General features: G+C 47.8%; 1 protein-coding gene across 10 annotated transcripts; it reads right to left on the bottom strand.

Annotated features, from left to right (window-relative positions):
• Positions 1–271: 271 nt before the first annotated feature.
• LOC125915108 (orphan sodium- and chloride-dependent neurotransmitter transporter NTT5-like) lies at positions 272–20,278 on the bottom strand. 10 transcript variants are annotated; one of them, XM_049620753.1, is made up of 13 exons: positions 20,072–20,278; positions 19,701–19,980; positions 9,181–9,441; positions 8,847–9,004; positions 8,613–8,739; positions 8,282–8,460; positions 7,088–7,294; positions 6,646–6,884; positions 2,887–3,073; positions 2,268–2,469; positions 1,967–2,126; positions 1,487–1,652; positions 272–1,276 (listed from the first exon to the last, which is right to left on the bottom strand). In XM_049620753.1, the coding sequence occupies exons 3-13, from the start codon at positions 9,401–9,403 to the stop codon at positions 794–796; spliced, it is 2,331 nt and encodes a 776-aa protein (XP_049476710.1). In that variant the 5' UTR covers positions 9,404–9,441; positions 19,701–19,980; positions 20,072–20,278; the 3' UTR covers positions 272–793. The 10 variants fall into 10 exon arrangements, with proteins under 10 accessions (XP_049476710.1, XP_049476709.1, XP_049476711.1 ...); XM_049620752.1 differs by having other exon boundaries at positions 19,701–19,949; XM_049620754.1 differs by having other exon boundaries at positions 19,701–19,946.
• Positions 20,279–20,303: the final 25 nt, after the last annotated feature.

The following is a 20,303-nucleotide window of genomic DNA, read 5'->3' as shown; positions in this document are numbered from 1 at the left end:
TAAGACATTTAGTATGGTCACCCAACTACCAAGTTAGGTTTAAGGGTTAACACACTTTCTAGATTGAGTGATACTGATTGCTGCAAAGTTCCCCAATGGTTTGGCTCAACTCCAGAACAAGGAGGAGTCTAGAAACTCAGTATCTGTGTCCCAAAGGGAATGGGAGATTGGAATCACCAGATGGGACACTCAGTTCACCAGAGGTTGGAGATCTGGACGATATGTGTGTAGAAGGAGGCTGATGGAAAGAACACTGTGCCCACAGCCTGTGCGCGGGGTCTCAGTGGATCAATTTATTGACTCAGCTTTGTTATCCCAGCCCCGTTCTGAGAGAGCAGCCCTGGAGGCGTTAGCTACCCCAGTGTTCCAGGTTGGTGGTCGAGTTTGGGGTTTGGAGAGAACACTGTCTGTCTCCATGATAACTGGGAAGGCTGGATCCCGGAAAGTGCCTCGAGGCCCATCTCCATCATGCCAACATGATGCTCCCTCCTCACAGGGAGAAAGGAGGCCCTAGGTGCAGCCCTGTGAATGGCTGAGTTGATTTCTTCTGAATTCTCCAACCCCAGAGCAGAGTGTTCCACTTAGCAGAATCGGTATTATTCCAGGAGAGGAAGGCGCTCCTGAGTTGTCCGTTTCCTCCCAAGGCCAACTGAGTGATGTCAGTGGTTGCTAGGCAAAACTTCCACGTGTCCCTCTCCCTACTTCCCGACAGGACCGATTATTTCTGTAACAAGGTGGACGCTAATGCCAGATTTGGAAAAATAGGTGGTGTCACCAGTTATTGAACAGAGTCCTAATTTTCTTCCTGGGTCTCCCTGCTCTTGTCACTGTTGTCTATGGTTACTGAGGCCGGGCTCACCTGCCTTGAAACGGGAGTGCTGGCATTCCTCATGGACAGTGCAGATGTCAGGGATGAAATGACAGGCAGGCTGAACCAGGAAGAGCTCTGGTTGTACTCACTCAAGGGCAGGCTGAACCTCCATAAGGAGCTCAGGTTCAGCCTCCTAATCAAGGGTGGGTTGACTTTTCTAGATGAGCATTCAGTGTCTGTCTTCTGGGACGTCACCAGTTGGTGTCTGGGGTACTGCAACGACTTGGGGGGCACCAAGGGCATCTTTTTGGACTGTAGCTTTTCAAAGGGATCAGAAGCAATGTGGTCCTCGAGGTGCCACCAGTGGTGGAGTGGCTGCACTGGGATTGGCAGAAAGGTGAGGATGCTGAGGAAGGTGACCCAGCTCAGGGTGCTCTGCAGGTAGGGCTGTTTTACTTCCTGGCTCTGGAGGCCGAAAGAAGGGAGCAGCGTGGGAGGAAGTGGGGGGGGGGTTCAATCCCTGCGATGCTGGGGATTCCACTCCCCAGGGACTGGGAAGCTGGCTAAAGGTTCCCTGGGGATGGAAGGAGCCCAGACCTCGGGTCTCCGTGGAGTGGGAAATGAGATGAACGGGGCCCAGAGTGGTGGTGAGAGGCCAGGGTAGGGGGACCTCACCATACTGCTGTTCCAGGCGATGTAGTAGGACGGTACCCTCCGGTGGAGCTGCGTGAGGCAGATGGTGAAGAGGGCCAGCAGCCCAGGCAGGGTCACGTAGCGCCACAGGAAAGTGAAGAAGGACCACAGCAGGTGGCCCAGCTTACTGAACATTTCTTCCCTGAACCTGGGGAGGGAACAACAGGCGTAGATGTCTGGGTAGGAGCCCTCCTCTGGCAGCCGGCACCCGAGCGCTTGGGAGCGGTTCTCTCACTGGCTGCCAAGTCCTGCTGGGCCCTCGCTGAGGACGGGAACCTGCATGCGTGTAGTGCTCCAGCCCTCTGCCTTCAGACTGTCCCCTATGGCCCCTGGTTCCTGACTGCTCCTTGTGCCTGTACCCCGCCAGCCGCTGGCTGGGCCCCCCTGCTGTGGGATGGACAAAGGGAGCAGAGACCTGGGGTGGGTCCCTGGCTGGATGGGCCCCCGGGGCTTGGACGTCACCTCCTGGCTCCATAGATCCAGGCCAGGGCCACATTCTGGAAGGCCACAATGACGATGAGGGTGAGCGGGACCAGGCAGTCATCAAACAAGGACATTATGTAGCTGCCAGCATGGCTGGTGAAGACGAGGCTGCCCAGAAAACCTCCCAAGCAGATGAGCACTGTGACAAAGGCAGGTTTGGCCACACTGAGGTCTATGCGCAGGGCTGGGCTAGGGGTCAAAGTGAGCTCTACAGATTGGGGTGGCCTGGGGAGAGGGGGCAGCAGGGCAGGGTCTTTGCTAGGCCGAGAACCCACAGTACCTGAGAGCAGCTTGGGATACCTCCTGAAGAGGGAGAAGGAGGTCTGGAGGGGACAGACAATGCCTTCCAAGATGCTCATCAAGGTGCTCAGCCCCATGATGACCAAGGCCAAGAAGAAGAGGATGGCCCAGAGAGAGGCGCCAGGGAACAGCGAGATGGCTTGGGAGAAAGCTGCGAATGCCAGGCCAGGGCCCTCCATGAACTGTGGGGGAGAAGAGCTCTCAGGCAGTGGTGGGTCTGGATTGGGGGTAGGGGGGGAAATGGTGCAGTGATCGATTAGCAATGTCTGTCTCGGACAGAGGAAAGAGGCAGAGAGTGGTGGGCAGACGGCAGAAGGCTGAGTGTTTGCCCTGCTTGCTTTCCTGAGCTGTGTGAGCTTCACCTCTTTAGGCCGCAGTTTCCTCCTCTAACAAACTGGGCTCCTAGGGTTGATGTGAGGATTAAAGTCAAGTGACCACTTAGCGAAGACCCTAGTGCACAGGTAACGGTGGTGGAAACTTGATTATAACTGCCACCTTCCTCTGAAGATGCATGGGTGGCCCATGAGGCTCCTGGGAAATGCATTTCCCAGTGTCCTGTGGGGCCTCTGGGAAGCACCCTCCCACCCCCACAAACACACCTTATCCTTCTGGGTCATGATGCTGCAGGATGGGGAGAAGTGGATGACCGGGTACTGGAGGTGTTGAGGGAGATTGCTGATCCAGTCTAGGTAGTCCAGGGCGGGCAGGAGGAGGATGTCTTCCGGGGGCTTGGCATCCTGAGGCAGCACCCCCTTTTTTATCAGGCTTATCAATTTTGAGACACTCCTGAACGGGAAAAGCAAAGGAAATGTGGTGAGCAGTCTGGCCCCTCTGCTGCCTGAGAGGAAAGTGAGTTGTGCAAGAGGAGTTCAGCCGAGTAACAAGGGCAAATAGACAGGGGCTGGAAGTGAATCAGGTGGACTTGGCAGGAGAGTTGCGCTGGGGAGTCCCCGAAGGGGCAGAAGACTCTAGATTTGTTGTAGCTAGGACTCCTCAGTGTTACGGGTTGAAGTGTGCCCCCCACTAAATTCATATGTTCAAGTCCTAAGGCCCACTACCTCAGAATGTGACCTTGTTTGGAAAGAGGGTTGTTACAGAAGTAATTGAAGATGAGGTCATACTGGCCCCTAATCCAGTAGGACTGGTGTCCTAATAAAAAGGGGGATATTTAGGGGCACCTGGGTGGTTCAGTCAGTTAAGGATTGGACTTCGGCTCAGGTCATGATCTTGTGGTTCATGAGTTCAAGCCCCACATGATATTCTGTGCTGACAGCTCAGAGCCTGCAGCCTGCTTCAGATTCTGTGTGTCCCTCTGTCTCTGCCCCTCTCCTGCTCATGCTCTCTCTCAAAAATAAACATTAAAAAATATTAATAGGGGCGCCTGGGTGGCTCGGTTGGGTGTCCGACTTCGGCTCAGATCATGATCTCGTGGTTCATGGGTTTGGGCCCCATGTCGGGCTCTGTGCTGACAGCTCAGAGCCTGGAGCCTGTTTCAGGTTCTGTGTCTCCCTCTTTCTCTGCCCCTCCCCCACTCATGCTCTGTCTCCGTCTCAAAAATAAACATTAAAAAATATACACTAATTAAAAAACCCAGTTCATTCATTTTAATTGGCAGATAGTATTCCATTCATTGAATGACTATACTAAGATTTGTTATCTACTCACCTCCTAGCAGACATTTGGATTGTTTGCAGTTTCGGCCATTATACCTCTCCTCCCACAACTCCAATTAAACATAGATTAATCTTGGGGCGCCTGGGTGGCTCGGTTGGTTAAGTGTCCGACTTGATTTTGGCTCAGGTCATCTCATGGTTCATGAGATTGAGCTGTTCATCGGGCTCTGCACTGACAGCACGGAGCCTGCTTGGGATTCTGTCTCTCTTTCTGCCCCTCCCCCGCTTGCTCTCTCTTTCAGAACAAATAAAAAATAAACTAACCCTCCCCCCCACATATATTAGTCCTATAGGTCACTGAAGGTCTTCTTCAGTTTTTTCGTTCTTTTTTTCCTCTTTGTTTCACTTTGTAGAACTTCTATTTACCTGTCCTCAAATTAACTGATCCTTTATTCTGCTGGATGAATACTAAATACATCCAGTGAAACTTTGTTTTCATCGACCTTGAGTTCTATAATTTCCATGTGGTTCTTTGTTAGATTTTCCATATCTTTCCTAAAATACCTCCACTGCTTCCATTTTACTCATCTTTTCTATGCAATCCCTTAACATATTTATAATCGTTGTTTTAAAGGTCTTGTCTGCTCATTCTAATGTCTTGATGATCTTTGGGTCTTCTTTTTTTTTCTCTTGGCTATGGATTCTATTTTCCTGGGTTTCGGAATGTCTCGAGAGTGTTCAATTCCATGTGGGGCGTTGTAGATAGAACAACAAAGGAGGAAGGTCTGTGATCTGTTTTATTTTGCGAAATCTCGATAAATTTAAGACTTTTATTCCAACAGGCAGCTAAGAGTTAGGGCTATTTAGTTAGTTTTCTAAGCGTTGAGGCGAGCTGGGGTGGGTGACAGTTTTCATTAGTTTTTTCTCTGCCTTCAAATGGGATTAAGGAGGGCTCACATTGCCCTCAGGCCATGCCCCCAACTTCCTGCACACTGCCCTTCCCCCCCACCATGAGGACTAGTATCTTTGATGTTGTCATTATTTGGGTTGAAGTGGGCCGGATAGTAGCTGTAGATGTTTTGGGTTTGTCTTCGCACACAGCTCCAGTGGGGCCACAGGTCCTGAAACCACAGGACTAGGCGGAGCTCCTCTGCTTGCTCCCTTGTCTCCCTTGCACTTCTGCCTCTTCTCCAAAAACCTTTCCTGGGAATAGAGAGGCAAACCGTTGGGTCCAGTGGTGTATTTCCTTCTTGGGGGCTCGTTGCGATTCCAACACCTGCTGGCAGCCCATACTGTTATTAAATGCTTGCACGGTTTCTCCTTGTCAGTGCAAAGTCTCTCCATCCGTGACAGGCCTGTGCCTCCAGCCACATGCACCCGAGGAGCCACTTACCCCCAGATATGAAGGCATTCGTGGCTCTTTGCTCATGTACGATGAACTCATTACTCTCCTGGCTTTATTTAGTTCATGAGGGCTCCTTTGTGTCTACTGCTCTTCAGTAACATTATAGGAAAGTATTATTTTTATTTTATCCATTTTTAAAATTGCTGGTACCAAGGAAGCATGGACTTTTGTATCCTTCAACATCCTAACTGGAAGAAAAATCCCACCTTGGAGATTTTTTTTTTTTTTTTTACATTTATTTATTTTTGAGAAACAGAGTGAGACAAAGCGTGAGTGGGGAGAGGCAGAGAGAGGAGACACAGAATCTGAAGCAGGCTCCAGGCTCTGAGCAAGCGGTCAGCACAGAGCCTGATGCGGGGCTCGAACCCATAAACTGTGAGATCATGACCTGAGCCGAAGTCGGATGCTCAACCGACTGAGCCACCCAGGCGCCCCGGAGATTTTTTTTTTTTATAAAATTTTTTTAATGTTTGTTTATTTTTGAGAGAGAGAGGGAGAGAGAGAGCAGGGGAGGGGCAGAGACACAGAATCCAAGACAGGCTCCAGGCTCTGAGCTACCAGCACAGAGCCCAATGTGGGGCTCGAACTCATGAACCGTGAGATCATGACTTGAGCTGAAGTCAGATGCTTAACCTATGAGCCACCCGGGCATCCCCCACCTTGGACATTTAAAAAAAAAAGATCCCAATGCCTGAAGGCATCCCAGACCAAGGAAATCAGAATCGCTGGAAGTGAGACTCAGGTGTAAGTGTTTTCTAAGGTTCCCCAAATGATTCCAATATGTAGCCTAGGCCAGTAACCTTTGATTGTGGCCCAGGATGCTGTACAACCTCTGCGAGTTAAAGGATTGATTTTGAAGTCTTCTTTACACCAAATACAATTTATGGAAACCTTTGGACAGTCCTGTCTCTGGGCCTATTTTCTTATCTATAAAGTGGTGGATATTAGAACAGTATCATTTGGGGGCACCCGGGTGGTTCAGTTGGTGGAGCGTCCGATGCTTGGTTTCAGCTTCGGTCATGATCTCACAGTTTGTGGGATTGAGTCCCACTTCAGGCTCAGTGCTAACAGCGCAGACCCTGCTTGGGATTCTCCTTCCCTCTCTCTCTGTCCCTTCCCCCCACCCCCACCCCCAAATAAATAAACATTAGAAAAAGTTTTTAGAATATTATCATTTGGCAGCTTTCTCTGAGAATGTGATATGATGATGACTATGATAACTGTTGCTGTTATTGTTATTATAATTGGAGAGGCCAGAGCGTGAAGGCCCATGAGGCTGGGGGATTGCTAAGGTGGAGGGAGGGACCTCCTGTTGGACCTGCAAGGCTGTAATTACGCACTTCTCAACACAGGTGTGGCCGCTGGTGGTAGCCCAGAACTCCAGCACTATAAAGATGATGGATGTGAGCAGCAATGAGGTCACCAGGTTGACCAGGGCCACCAAGGAGGCCACCTGGATGTAGCTGTTGCCTCCAGCCTTGGAGGAGAAGTTGATGGTGGTGCCCAGGCCCAGGCCTAAGGAATAAACCACATGGCCTCCTGCCTGACGCCAGAGGTCCAGCGAGGCCCAGGATGAGAGCTGTGGATGGGGTTGGGAGAGAGAGACGTTTGGGGGTGAGCCTGAGGGTAGACCCGTCGGTGAGCTGGAAGAAGGGCAAGCTGGGCTGGGGAGCAGAGGGATGAGGGGCGGGCTGGGGGCCTTAGGAAAGGTGTCTGAGAAGAAGAGTCAGAGAAGGCCTGGGGAGCTGTGGGAGGGAGGAGGTGTGGAGTCCCCAGCCTCACCTCTGTGGTCACCATACGTCTGAGGCTGGCAACTGCACCTTCCAAGAAGAGACTTCGGATGAGGAAGCAGAGGAGGACGATGTAGAGGAGGAATACCGAAAAAATCAGGATCTGGCCAGGTGGGTCAAGACAGAAACCAGAAGTCAGGAGAAGTGGGGAGGAGGGGCAGGCGGAGGCAAGCATTACAGGGAGCACAGGTCGGCAGGCCTAGAGAGAGGGAGATAAGCTGGGCTGAGCCGGGTGAAGGTGGCCTGGCTGTGACATGAGGGAGCTGTCAGAGGATTATCCTTAGGAGACGGTGATGTTGTTTTGGGGGAAGAATCTACCAATAAGCTGCTCAGAGGTGAGGGGTGAGACACCAAGTAGAGATGGCATTTATGTGGTAGGGCAGCTGGACATTATCATCTGCCTGGGTTTTATGGTCTTGGCGTGAGTTAACCGCATGGGACAATGTCACCGGTGAAGACAGAGGAAAAGCAACCGAGGAGAGACTTTGGGAGAGAGTAACACGGTCAGTGGGAATTTTGAAGTATTTCTGGTTCTTTCCACTCTGGGAGAGGAAGGCAGGCCCCCTCCCTCCATGTGCCCCTACTGAGCCTTTAGTAAAATCTGCTTTATCTCGAAGGCTGTGGAGAGATGGCTCCAGGGACACATGGGGTGGAAACCGACTGCATGAACTGTTTCGGGGGCCAGAAGCTGCGGGTAAGGTTAACTGAAGTGACCTAATAAACACACCAGAATAAATTTTCCACGTAAGGAGAAGATGATCCAGGTGGCAGGGGCGTGGGCTGGAAGTATGGGTTGGAATAAAATGGAAGACTCTGGAAAGGAACTGGTAGCCAACTGGCCCCTTCAGGGATTAACAGGCCCTGTCAATATGCAGGCACAGGGTGCAAGGTTCAAGGGGCGAGGCTGTGGTCTGCTCTAGAAGGTCTCCACTGCTGTGACCTGGGGGTGAGGCATGGGGAAGAGTGGGTACCAGGCGCTCCTTCCTGCAGTGGGTGGGACAGGGGCAGTTCTTTGTGACAGGAGGGGTTGATGCTGCTGCTTTGGGGAGACCTGGATGGCAGAGCCTGTCCTCTGGGAGTGGGGGAGGGTCTTGGGGATTAGAGAAGAGAGGTCGGCAGGAAGGAGTGGGATGGTGTCCGGCCGGATTGTGGCGGGGTCGGTGGGGGGGTAGGGGGGGTGGCTTACCTGCATTGAAATCTTCAGCCCTGTGATCATGGTTAAGAAGAGGAGGAACCAGGCTGCGAAGATGCCCAGTGTGAGGTGCAGGACGAGGGCGTCGACCCCTTCCTCAATGTGGCCTGAGGCGCTCAGGGTGGTGTGGTACCAGAAGTACTGGTGGGACACAGTCCGAAGGCAAGAGAGGTCTGGGGGGGGACCCAGGTGCTTAGGCACCACCTCACTAGGTGCCTGTCCCCCGCTCTTCACTTCCTCCCCCGTGGCTCTCACTGCCTCTCTCCCGCTCCTTGGTGCCCTTGCCTCCCTTGGCCCTGCCGGCCTCCCCTCTCCCTCTCCTCACCAGTGACATTGGTGGTCTTCACCAGTGGGCACTGGTTCCAGGGCAGGGAGTTATCAAAGGAGTTGGCCAGGTAGGAGAGGCTCCAGGTGATGATGACGCTATTATACAAGCTCATCAAGATGCACACCTAGGGGTGGACACAGTGGGCCTGAGGGACAGGATGGACAGAGACGGGGGGCCTGGAGACCACAAGGGGTGACTTGGGGATGCCTCTTGCCCGGGCCCCTCATTCACCAATATGCTAGCGTATCCTATGCCGCCCAGCCAGGGGACGAGCTGCTTCCAGACCCGGATGTTGTCCACACGCAGCCAATGCCCCATGATCATCTCCATGTACAGGAGGGGAATCCCAAACGAGAGGAGCATGAAGAAGTACATCAGGATAAAGCTGCCTGGAGAAGGGAGCCAGGCGCTGTGCTCAGGCAGCCAGGAGTCCCGGCCCCCCTCCTCTTTATCCCCTAGAAGTCTGGGTGAACCTCCAGGTGTCTCCTCCCCCAGGACCCGGGAGTCTGGGCTTCAAGACTTAAAACTCCTTCCCCAAACTCAAGACCCAGGTCCTTGGCCTTACCTCCTCCGTTCCGCTGACACAGGTAAGGGAAACGCCATATGCTACCCAGCCCAATGGAGAAAGCGACCTGCATTAAGATATCCTCGGTTCTTTTAGTCTCAGCAAAGTAGTTTTGGGTCTTGGTGGCCAGAATCTCCTTGGCTGTGAGCTTCCCGGACAGGAAGGAGGAAGTTCTGGGTCCCTTGGGAGCCTCTTCCTCTGATATTTCTTCAAGGGACTCCATGACTTTCTTCTTTCAGGCCAGCTAACTCCTGACGGAATCTTGGGGTCATCAAAAACAGCAGACTTTACGGGCTATGTCTCAGACACTGAAACTTCATGCCGGCAGGGTTTCAGGGCAACAAAGGGCCACAATTTACCTCTTGGCCCTTCTCACTAGTGGACTTTGGGCAAATAATTTCATCACCTTGAGACTCGGTTGTTGTTGTTTTTTGCTCTCATCTTACAAGCTAGATGAATTTCAAAATATTTAGTAATGTTATGGTGTGAGCACCAATCAGAATGAACCAGCCATAGCCCCTGGAATGTCAGCTGAACATTAGCCCCATCTGGGGGCACCTGGGTGGCTCAGTCGCTTAAGCGTCTGACTCTTCATTTTGGCTCAGGTCGTGATCTCACAGTTTGTGAGTTCAAGCCCCACGTGGCTCCACGCTGACAATGTGGAGCCTGCTTGGAATTGTCTCTCTCCCCCCTCTCTACCCCTTCCCTGCTCAAGCTCATGCTCTGTCTCTCAAAATAAATCAATAAACTTTAAAAAACTTAGTTAAAAAAAAATCAGCCCCATCTGAAAGGATTAAAAATGACATAGTGGATATTGAGTGCCAAGGACACAGTAAAGACTCAAGAAACTCAGGTTTCTTTCCTTTCTCCTTCTAGTCTACTTGGCCCAGCTAATGCATGTGGGCTTCTAGGCCAGCGGTTCTCTAACCTGTGTATCCCAACCATTTGAGGAGCTCTCAAAAACCTCCAGACTCCTGCCTTTCATTCTCCAAGCCTCACTCTTCCAGATTCTGATTCAAGAGATCTAAGGTGGGGTATAGAGATTGGTGGAATTAAAGAGCTTCCTTGGGGTTCTATTTCTGGAAAGGCAGCAAGATGGCGGGGGGGGTGGGGGGGGGTGGGGAGGGGAGCAGTGAGTTTCTGTGGACCCATCCCCTAGTGAAACAAACACAGCCTGTGAACATTACCAAGAAAGAAAACATTCAAGGACTCTGGAAAATGTCTTCAGGGCACACAGCAAACGTTTAGTCAGGAAAATCTACTAAAACTCACCATGAACAGGGAGAGTCTGTGGCATGTGACCCACAGCCTGCTCCCTCCCTCCTCACTCCCGGCCCAGTGCTGTGGAAACTGCACAGGGTTCCCTCTCTCCCCAGTTCCCACTCAGAGGCTACAGGCACCTTCCCAGGAGGGGCAGATCACCAGCGTTTGTCATTCCTTTTTGGCGACACGTGGCAGAGACGAAATTCCAGGAAAGTGTGTGGTATAAAGGTCCGGAGCCCCTTTCTTCCACTCTGCCCTCATTTGTGGCCCGACAAGTGGAGAATACTGGGGGCCCTGGTCACCCCCTTGCCCCAGCTCATTGGTGAGGTGGAGGTTCTATGTCAGGAGGGGCAACTCAGTAAGACCAGAGGTTAATGCTCCACGTGGCACCCTGCTCCAAAAGCACTCAGAGAGAAGCAGGCCTCTGTTCCCATCCAGCTCTGAAGATCTCGTCCTGGGAGAGAGACAGGCCTTCAGAACAAATGGGCCCAGAAGCTCTTCCCAAAGAAACTGACTTTATTTGAAACGGGGTGTGAAGAAGTTTAAGCCTGAGGGCACACTCTAAATCAGTAAATTTAGGCCAGGAATACACTAGAGAGAACGGAGGAAAGAGACAGCTAAGAAGATCCCTCCTGGCGTCAGAACACACGTCAAACACTGAGTTCAAAAACTTACTGCCGTAAAAAAGCCTGAATTTAACTGGATTAGATTGTGGAACAATTTATGCGTCAGCCACTGTCAAAAGCAATACAGCAATCAGCCGGGAATTCGTGGATCCCCGAGTTATTTCAAGAATGAAGATGGAATAAAGACAAAACTTCAGACAGTGCTCTCACCAGAAGCCCTCAACTCCAGGAAATAAGACGGAGCATTCTTCCATAAGAGGGAAAGTTATCTTTTTAAAAAAATGTTTATTTCTGAGAGCGGGGGAGGGGCAGAGAGCGAGGGGGACAGAGAATCCAAAGTGGGCTCCGGGCTGTGAGCACAGAGCCCGATGCAGGGTTCAAACCCACAAACTGTGAGCCAAAGAGGGACACTCAACCGATTGAGCCACCCAGGCGCCCCAAGAGAGGAAATTATCCTCGATGGAAGGTCAGACATGCAGAAAGGAATCAGGAGTAATGGAAATGCAAATATGGGGATGGAACTGAGACTGCACAAAAAGTAATCGTAACATCTTGTTTGGTTTTAATTAAGCAAAGAGTAAGAATTGCACCACAGTGAAGATAAGGAGGGTGGTTAGTGGAATTTAATTGTTGTAAGTACTTTTTATTGTCTGGGAAGAGGATAAAAGTCCTGAGACCAGCGATGCAAGCCCCCCCCCAGACCCCACAATTTAGACAAGGGGCTCTCAGCTGCTTCTGACCAGAGTCACGTAGCCCTTAGCTACTGTTAAAGAAACTGCCTCAGGAAATGAGTTGCCTCCTGAAAAGTCTGTGGGATGCTGTTCTGCCGGACGTAACAAGTCTAAGGTGCCGCGTTCGCAAGAAAACATAATAATTTGCGGCTTAGTAGTCACAGGATGTGGAACTTCTGCCTCTGTACTCTAGAGATGACATCACTAATGCAGTCTGCTCAGAATGGTTTATCGGTTCAGGCCCCTAAAGCAGATCGATGGCCCTGCTCCAGTCACACCCAAACCAGTCAGGAACTTGCCAGAAGGTCAAGATGGTCAAGAAAGGAAATATAGTTGAGCAAATCCTTAATTAGTCAACATGATCTGGGGCGCCTGGGTGGCTCAGTCGGTTAAGTGTCCAACTGTGGCTCAGGTCATGATCTCACAGTTTGTGAGTTCAAGCCCTGTATCGCGCTGTGTGCCGACAGCTCAGAGCCTGGAGCTGCTTCGGATTCTGTGTCTCCCTCTCTCTCTCTCTGCCCCTCCCCTGCTTGTACTCTCTCTCTCTCTCTCTCTCTCTCTCTCAAAAATAAACAAAAAATCAGAGTGATCCAAGACCCTGAGACCCTCACCCTGAATTTTCACCCTTTAAACTACCCTCCAACTCCCCCCCCACCACCCCCACTTGGAAGTCATCAGGGAGTTTGGGACTTTTCGGCATTAGCTCCTGGTTCCCCTGGGTGGTAGCCACCCAGTAAATCTTTCTTCACTACAAAAGCTTGGTGCCGGTTTTTATTTGCTTGCTTAGCATCAGGTGGACGAACTCTCGTTTGGTTCTGGTTCGCTTAGGGTACCGATAAATATTATTTGATAAAATGCTGCATATTTAATATCCAGGGGAACCATTAAAAGAACAGCAAAGAAATGGAACTTCTAAGCTATAAGAGGGGAAAAAAAGACTAATAAAAACAAACCATGCACAAAGAATGCAAGAAGAAGAGAAAAAGTAATCTAGAGTAGATAGGGCAGGTACAAAACACCTAATTAAATGGTAGATTTAAAGTTAAACATTTCAGTATTTGTATTAAATGTAAATGGACTGAATGCTCCAATTACAGATGAAGTTTTCAGACTTAATAAAAACCTGAAATCAGACTAAATGCTGTTAACAAGAGACACCTAAAATGTAAGAATTTGGAATAATTAAAAGTAAAAAGCATGGAAAATAGTATTTCATGAAAACTCTACCCAAAAGAAAGTTTGTATAGCTTTACTAATATATTAATACATAATTTTTACACATTATAGTATTAATGTTTATATGTACTTAATATTTATATATTAAGATGCATTTAATATTTAAAGTAAAGCCTCCAGAGATAAAGAGGGAAATTAAAAATTTTTTTAATGTTTATTTATTTTTGAGAGAGAGATTGAGTGTGAATGGGGGAGGGGCAGAGAGAGAGGGAGACACAGAAGCAAGCTCCAGGCTCTGAGCTGTCAGCACAGAGTCCGACTCGAGGCTCAAACTCACAAACCAGGAGATCATGGCCTGAGCTGAAGTCAGACACCCAAAGGACTGAGCCACCCAGGCGCCCTAAGAGGGAAATTTAATAATGATAAAAAGTTCCCTTTCACTGGGAAGACATATGAATCCTAAAATGTTATGCATCTTTTTTTTTTTTTTTTTTGAGAGAGAAAGAGAGAGTGTGAGTAGGGGGAGGGGCAGAGAGAGAGGGAGAGAGAGAATCCAAAGCAGGCTCTGTGCTGTCAGGGACGTGGGGCTCGATCCCATGAACCATGAAATCATGACCTGAGCTGAAATCAAGAATTGGACATTCAACTGACTGAGCCACTCCAGTGCCTCTAAAATGTTATACATTCCTTAATGTGGCCTCAAAATGTAGGAAATTGATAGAATCTACTTATCTTAGGCATAAAAGATAAACAGCAAAAATTCATTAAGGATATAGAAGACCTGAACAACTTAATTAGCACATTTGACCTAATGAATATATATTTATATGTACACACACACACACACACACACACACACACACAATATTCAACACCTGCAGATTACATACTTTTAAAGAACATGCTAAACAATTACACAAAAAAATCAACCATATTTTCTGTAAAACAAATCTCAACAAATTCCAAAGGATCATAGTCACACAGAGTACACTTCTGACCACACGCAATTAAGCTAGAAATTAACAAAAATTAGTTTAAAGATCCCTATGTTTGGATATTAAGAACTACATTTAAAAATAACCAGTGGTTAAAGAATTGATTATAACAGACATCAGAAAATATTTTGAACAGAATGACAATGAAAATATTACATATCAGGGCACCTGGGTGGCTCAGTCGGTTGAGCATCTGACTTCCACTTAGATCATGATCTCATGGTATGTGAATTCTAACCCACACTGGGCTCTCTGCTGACAGTGTGGAGCCTGCTTGGGATTCTTTCTCTTTGCCGCTACCCAACTCGTGCCCTGTCTCAAAATAAATAAACTAAAACATACACACACACACAATATAACTTCACAACTGTATTGAGTTTATTCCAGTAATACAGGGAAGTTTAGAAGTAAAATGTCAGAGACCCCTGGGTGGTGAGATTGAGCCCTGCACTAGGCTCTGTGCTGACAGTGTGGAGCCTGCTTGGGATTCTCTCTCTCTGCCCCTCCCCTGCTCACGTGCTCTCTCTCTCTCTCTCTCTCCCTCAAAAATAAATAAACATTTAAAAAAAGAAGTAAAAAATCAATGATAACATAAAAAGGATAAAAATGATACAATCATTTCAATATTTGTGTAAATATTCTACAAAACCCAACAACCATTCCTTTAAAAAAAACAAACTTTGTTTTTTTAAACAAACTGGGGCACCTGGGTTGTTCAGTTGGTTAAGCGTCAGACTCTGGCTCAGGTCATGATCTCATGGTTTGTAGGTTCGAACCCCACATCAGGCTCTGTGCTGACAGCTCAGAGCCTGGAGCCTGCTTCGGATTCTGTGTCTCCCTCTCTCTCTGCCCCTCCCCTGCTCATGCTCTGTCTCTCTCTTATCTCTCAAAAATGAATAAACATTAAAAAAAAAAACTTTAGGAAACTAGGAGTAGAAAGGAACATCTGTAATTTCATAGAGGATATTTACAAAAAAGCTACAGCAAATACTGTACTTAATGATAAAATGTTGAAAGCTTTCCCTTGGAGTTCGGGAATAAGACAAAGATGCCCACCACAGTCCCTTCTAGTCAAACTGGATTTAAAGTCTGGGCTGATTGACAGCATTCATGGTTCTAAGTCTTCAGTTTGTCCTATATCCACTCCCTTTGCAATGTGATTCTGCAGTTCCTCTCACTAACAAGGCCATAATCTACTTCCCTACCCCTTGCATTGGGGCTGGTGTGCCCATTCAGAGCCTTGCTGAAAAAGGCCTTCCTTGTTGCTTCTTGTTCTCTTCATTTTTTTTTATATATTTTTATTTATTTTTGAGGGGGGGGGGGCAGAGAGCGAGGGAGAGAAAGAGAGAATCCCAAGCAGGCTCCATACTGCCAGCACGGAGCCCTATGTGGGGCTTGAACTCAGAACCGGGAGATCACGACCTGAGCTGAAACCAGTCAGACGCTTAACCGACGGAGCCACCCAGGTGCCCCGCTTCTTGCTCTCTTACACTCTTGTCACCACCCTGAGGACATATCTAGGCTAATTTGCTGGAAGACGAGACATGTAAATCTGAGCTGACCACTCCAGTGGTCCCAGCTCAAGCTAGTGTCGAACAGTCAATGGCCAGTCAACTAACTCCCTTACATATTAGTTGAGCCCACCCTCATGGCTTATGAGGTATAATAATAAATTCTTGTTGTTTTAACTCACTGAATTTTGAAGTAATTTGTTCTGCAGCATTTGGGTGGTAATCGATAATTGGTACAAGGTGCCAGCAGGGGCAACAAGATTTTTTAAAGTGTAAAGTTGGGATGAGAAGTAAAAAATGTCATTATTTACAGATACGATTATGTATGTAAAACATAAAACAGAATCTATAAACACATTATTAGGACCAGCAAGTGAGTCTAGCAAGGTGGCTGGATACAGGGTTAACGGAATACAATAAATAGCATTTCTAGATACCAGCAAGAAATAAATAGGTAATGAAAAAAATTAAAGATGACATTAATAATAAAATTAAGATATTTCAAATGCTTAGGAATAAATCTAACAAAAGAAAGAGGAGACTTCTATACCAAAACCTAAAACAGATTATTAAGAGAAGTAAAAATTTTAAATAAATAGAGATTTCATGTCAACCCAGAGTATCATGGAAATGACAGTATTAAATAATTAGGATGGGAAAATATATATTCATATGGAAACAATGAAATTTGACCATGAGATTAAAAAATGAAAGGCAAATTCATAAAGCTTCTAAAGAAGTTAATAAGAGGGAGTATCTTCATGATCTGTAGGTTGAGAAAGATTTCAGAAACAGGACTTGGAAAACACTAACCATAAGGGAAACAATAAGTAAATTTGAGTTCATTAGAATTCAGAACATCTATTCATCAAGAGGCAGCATTAAAATGTTAAAAGCCACAGAGAAAAAATCTGCCACACGTGTAGCTGAGGGAGGTTTTTTAAAAAAAATCCAGAATCTATAAAAAGCTCCTACAAATTAATAAGAAAAATATAAATAACCCAATAGAAAAATGTTCCAGGAAATGTGGAGACCTTTCACCAAAGTCATCCTCCAAATAAATGGGCAGTGAACAATATATCAGAGGGTTCAAACTATTTAAACAGAAGGGAAATGGTGATTAAAACCACACCGAGGGAGGGGTGCCTAGGTGACTCAGTCAGTTAAGCATCTGACTTCAGGTCAGGGCCCTCGTCAGGCTCTGGTGCTGATAGCTCAGAGCCTGGAGACTGCTTCGGATTCTGTGTCTCCCTTTCTCTCTCTGTCCCTCCCTGCTCGTGCTTTGTCTCTCAAAAATAAACAAACATTCAAAAAAAATTTTTTTTAATTAAAAAACACATTGAGGGGCCGCTTCACACCAGTCAGACTGGTAGAATGGAAAGGCGAAGAACACCAAATATTGATGGATGAGGAGCCATGGGGAATATTAGACACTGCTGGGGGGGAGGGGAATGGAAACTTACAAAATTAGTTTTAGAGATGGGTGGGCCATTACCTATTAAGATTGAAGGTATACAGGGGCGCCTGGGTGGTTCAATCAGTTAAACATCCGACTCTTGATTTAGGCTCAGGTCATGATCCTCACGGTTTGTGAGATCGAGCCCCGAGCGGGACTCTGTGCTGAACGTGGAGCCTGCTTCGGATTCTCTCTTTCCCTCTGTCTCTGCCCCTCTCCAGCTCACACTCCCTCTCCTCTCGCTCTCAAAATAAGCAAATAAACATTAAAAAAAAAAAAAAGGAAGATATATATATCCCACGAACAGCAATTTCACTGTGTGCAACAGAGCACACATACAGGAATTTCCTTAACAGCACTGTTTGCAACAACCCCAACAGGAAACGATCAGGAAGTTCAACACAGTAGCGTGGATATATATATATATATATATGTATAGTGATATCACCAGTACAAAAGAACACTACACAACAAAGAAAATGAGCTACAGCCACACTTAACAATATGGATAAATCCCCAAAACTTCATATTCGGTGAAAGAAGCTACATCCAAAAGAATACATATCATATGACTCTGTTTATATCAAAGTCCAAAAACTAAAGTGTTTAGGCATGCACACTGAGGTGGTAAAACCATAAGTGAAAGAAAAGTAGTAATGGTCCTAAGGGTCAGAATGGTGAGTCCCACTGAGGGGCAGAAGGAGTTGGGGTTTGGGAGAGGCTCAAGGGAATATTCGGAGGATATAGGCGATGTTCTTTTTCTGACCAGGATGGTTGGGGTATTTGCTTGAGAATAGATCATTGAGCTGAACATTTCAGTTTTGTGGACTTCCGTGAATATGTACAATATTTTATAATAAAAAAGAGGTATATGGTATGTAAGAACATAACAGAGTCTCCAAAACACACTTCTGGGTGAAAAGTCACAGAATATCAAATGTTTGATACCACTTATGTAAAAAGAGAATCTATATAAAGAAGACGTCACGTTTCTAAGTGTTCATACACACGCCTGTAAATGCACAGAGGACTCTTTCTCACATAACACCCTCCCTTCTGCCCCTTCCCATCCTCCCTCATCCAGATAACTTCAACTCATCACTGATGTCTCCTTTCAGATCTAACTTCCTCCAGGAAGCCAGCCTTGATCACCTTTGCCAGAGGTCTCTTGAGATTTTAATACACCTTACACCTAAACACCCTTTCTCGTGCCTAGTGCAATGCCCCCAGTAGCCCCTCTTGGGGATGTCCTGATTAAAATGCTTCCAACAGGGCTGGGTGGCTCAGTCGGTTAAGTGTCTGATTCTTGATACTGGCTCAGATCACGATCTCACGGTCGTAAGACGGAGCCCGCCATCGGGATCTGCGCTAACAGCTCGGAGCCTGCTTGGGATTCTCTCTTTTTCCCCCTCTCTCTCTGCCCCTCCCCCACTCACGCTGTCTCTGTCTCTCTCAAAATAAATAAATAAACTTAAAAAAAAAAACACAATTCTTCCACAAACCGTTGAAATCTGGAAATGTTGCTATTTTGGTAGTCGGATCGCATCTCCCAGGCTTTTCCTCTTATTAGAACAGCCCTTTGTCAGGTGACCAGTTTCCAGTTAGAGGTTGGAAAGTGTGTGGCCCCTCTCCCACCCCACCCATTCAAGAGCCCACTGCACAGACTCCAGCCTGAGGGGCAGCCAGTCACCCTGCCCTGCAAATGCCTCTCAGCTCCTCTGTGGGCAGTACTGGCACCAGCATTCGCTTCCAGGGCAGCACACGGTCTGGCTCAGTTCAATCTGGTGACTTTAGAAGATGGCTTAGGGTTGTTGCTATTTGTAAGGCAGGCCATCTGCCTCTTCTTGCTTAAGTTTGAGGTTTTAGTTTAACTAGGTGCAACGTCTATACAGTCTTAAAAAATACCATGATTTAAAATGTTTGCTCCCGGGGCACCTGGGTGGCTCAGGCAGTTAAAGCATCCGACTTCGGCTCAGGTCATGATCTCACCGTTTGTTAAGTTCGAGCCGTATGTTGGGCTCTGTGCCGACAGCTCAGAGCCTGGAGCCTGCTTCAGATTCTGTGCCTCCCTCTCTCTCTACCCCTCCCCCCTTGTACTCTGTCTCCCTCTCTCTTTCAAAAATAAACAAACATTTAGAAATAAAATAAAATGTTTGCTCCCTTTAGTTCTTTCTTTCTTTTTCTTTTGGAGGCACTGCTGGGATTCCCTTTAGGTTTTAGAAGGAGGCACAGCCAATTTTATAAATTGGGTATTATTATAGTATATGTATATATGAATATGTTATGCATGTGTATTTCTTACAAACTGGATATTACTATATATTATGTATTGGATAATGTTAAATGCAGCATATAGCACATAAATATATATTAATATATACTCTATGAATATGTGTATTACTTGCAAATTGGACATAATATTGGAGATTATATATATACATCCACTTTATCAGGAGTGTTTTCCTATGTGATATTCTTTACGAATATGATTTTTAATGGGTACTTATTCCAGCATCATTATATAAACCTGACCAAATCTATCATTTGCTTAAATCTTCCTGAGGGGACTCAGTCCTGTTTAGGTCAGCACCCAGGGACCCTCCTGAATGGCCCGGTGCTTCCAGCTCCTCCCAGCCCCCACCCGCAGCTGCAGCCACCACTGTCACCCCATCAAGGCTGCCTGCAATTCACTCTGCTGCCAATGCTTCTTCTGCCTTCACACCCCCTCCCCCGCCAGAGGGGTCAGCCCAGGTAGCACTTGCCTGGGATAGTTGTCTTTGTCACCAGTCCGGCCCCGCCTGGATATGGGAACTCCGTCTTTCTGGGCTTCCCCCTGCTCTGTCTACTCTCCGCCAGGCTCTCAGAGAATCAAAGGAGCGACAAGCAGTTTGAAGACCAGGCAGGAAACTCTTCGATCCAGATGGGAGAGTCCCAGGAGTCCACCTCGGAGCCGGTCAGTGAAGGATGTGCCTACAGCATCCCAACCCCACAGACTCAGCCCAGATGACCTGCTGGGGAAAGTTGGTGTCCCCCATCGGTGACCTGAGGAGGGAGAGAGAGAAAGGGGGAGGGGAGGGGAGGTGGGATGGGGAGGGAGGAAGGGGCAAGACGTGCCACCAGACTTCCGCTCTACCTGCTGGCCTTTACTACTCTGCCTCTCGGTGTCTGGTGTCCAACCCTCCCCTCCCAGACTCAGGGCATCCTGGATCCCTAAATTCCTGGAGAGAAAGGGAGATTAGCAGGGGAGGCTGGGTGGTCTACATCCAGAGGCGGTGGGGGGTGGTGGCCGGGGAAACAAGATGGCTGGCGCCCCGAGAGGTTAGGAGCTGGGGGCTAGGGCCACTGACGCGCGAGTCTGGAGAAGA

The sequence above is a fragment of the Panthera uncia genome (assembly GCF_023721935.1).
Source record: "Panthera uncia isolate 11264 chromosome E2 unlocalized genomic scaffold, Puncia_PCG_1.0 HiC_scaffold_19, whole genome shotgun sequence".
Taxonomy (NCBI): domain Eukaryota; kingdom Metazoa; phylum Chordata; class Mammalia; order Carnivora; family Felidae; genus Panthera; species Panthera uncia.
This window is presented reverse-complemented; position numbering and strand designations above follow the sequence as displayed.

Excerpts from the sequence above, each read along its gene's own strand:
- LOC125915108 (XM_049620751.1), bottom strand. The coding sequence starts at position 9,403 with ATGGAGTCCCTTGAAGAAATATCAGAGGAAGAGGCTCCCAAGGGACCC. Across the intron at positions 8,461-8,612 it reads GAAGACCACCAATGTCACTG|ACCTCTCTTGCCTTCGGACT; the intron begins GTGAGGAGAGGG and ends GTCCCCCCCCAG. Across the intron at positions 1,277-1,486 it reads TCGCCTGGAACAGCAGTATG|AGCCAGGAAGTAAAACAGCC; the intron begins GTGAGGTCCCCC and ends TTCGGCCTCCAG.